The sequence below is a fragment of the Buceros rhinoceros genome, unplaced genomic scaffold (assembly GCF_000710305.1).
Source record: "Buceros rhinoceros silvestris isolate BGI_N320 unplaced genomic scaffold, ASM71030v1 scaffold46017, whole genome shotgun sequence".
Taxonomy (NCBI): Eukaryota; Metazoa; Chordata; class Aves; order Bucerotiformes; family Bucerotidae; genus Buceros; species Buceros rhinoceros.
In genome coordinates, this window is record NW_010422436.1 from 720 (window position 1) to 2,155 (window position 1,436).

The 1,436-nt window shown below is 60.7% G+C and overlaps 1 protein-coding gene across 1 annotated transcript; it reads right to left on the reverse strand.

Annotated features, from left to right (window-relative positions):
- Window positions 1–780: 780 nt before the first annotated feature.
- LOC104496849 (membrane primary amine oxidase-like) lies at window positions 781–1,065 on the reverse strand (the record flags this gene model as incomplete). Its single annotated transcript, XM_010140025.1, has 1 exon — window positions 781–1,065. A coding segment is annotated over one exon (285 nt), but the record flags the coding sequence as incomplete, so codon positions are not given.
- Between the last annotated feature and the right edge of the window lie 371 nt (window positions 1,066–1,436).

Here is a 1,436-nt window from a genome sequence, read left to right on the forward strand (position 1 = left end):
GTCCTGCACCCTGCTCAGGCTGGAGGAGGGTCTGCTCTTGGGTGAACGTGGCCAGCATCGGGCTGAGTGGGGCAGCTGGCCCACGTGGCTGAGGTTCGGCTGCTTTGCGCAGAAGCACCCTTGGGGACGGTGCTGGCGCAGAGACACTGAGACCCAGCCCTGCAACAGTCCCCTCTGCTCCCCTCACCTGCACCGAGCGCCAGGGAGCTGCAGCCCAGGCGGGTCCTGGCTCTGTCCCCAGCCTCACCCCGAGCACCCGCAGGGCGTGGTGCTGGCACCCACCTCAGCCCTTCCTCCAGCGCCCCGGGACTCCCAGCCCGTCCCTCTGGCTGGATCATCCCTGTGCCCGGACGGGTGGCCAGAGCCTCGTGACTGGGCTGTTTTGTGGGGGGAGGAATCACGGCGGAGACCCAGTGCCATCCCCTGGCAGAGTCGTAAGAACGAGACACTCGAGAGCGCGCTGGACCAGAACCGTTTTCATTTTTCTAAGGTGAGATACACACTACAGAGCGCTGGCTTCTACAGCAGAGGAACAGGATTTTCTCCTCACTTTCCTCCCGCAACAGACTCAAATTCAGCAATTAACAGCGATACCGCAGGCTCCCGCCTGGCATCGTCGAGAAGATCGCGCTTCCCTTTTAAAGAGCACCGTATCCAGGCAGTGGTAGAAGTGAAGCCACCGCACAACCGGCAGCTGAGACAACTTCACCAGGCAACACATCTGAGACCGGACAGCCAGCCTGGCGTCTCTGACTGTCCCCCCGACGCTGTCCGGTCGCGTTAAAGCCTGCTCATGTTCTGGAAACCACCGTAGGTGAACGGGGGGAAGTTTGGCAAACAAGAGGCGGTTTGGGGCAGGCAGGCGAGAGGGTTGGTTTCACACGCTGTGAAGTCCTGCTCGCTGGTGAAAAACACGCCGTCGTGCGAGTATATGGAGGGGTCCAGGTCATAGTAGTTGTATGGTCTCAGGAGGAAGCCGACCGAGTTTCCCACCGTCACGGTGTTGGGAATATCCTCAGAGTGTGGGATGTGAAGGAAACCAGCGGTTATCCAGGCAACCAGGTCCTGGGCAGGGAAGAGCCACAAGACCACGGTTATTTCAGAAGCCTGCAGTGACCAAAATCTGCGCAGGGACCACAGGGAGTTCCAGGAGAGCCAGAGGGACCTCACCAGGCTCCAGCCTGGCCGCGTTCCCACATGCTGAGCTCCCTGTTCTGGGAAAGATCGCCTCCCGTCCCCAGAGACCTGCCCACAGCCAGGGCTGCAGATGTCCACCCAGCAGAAGGGCCCTTGCCCCGACCCCCACGGCCAAGCTCTGCCCTCACAGAGGTTTTCCTGCTTTGCCGGTATTTCTCCGTAGGGAGGAACCAGCTCCTCTCTGCACTCTGATCTACGTGCTCTGACCAAAGCACCAGGTGGACACACAGAAAAGGGGA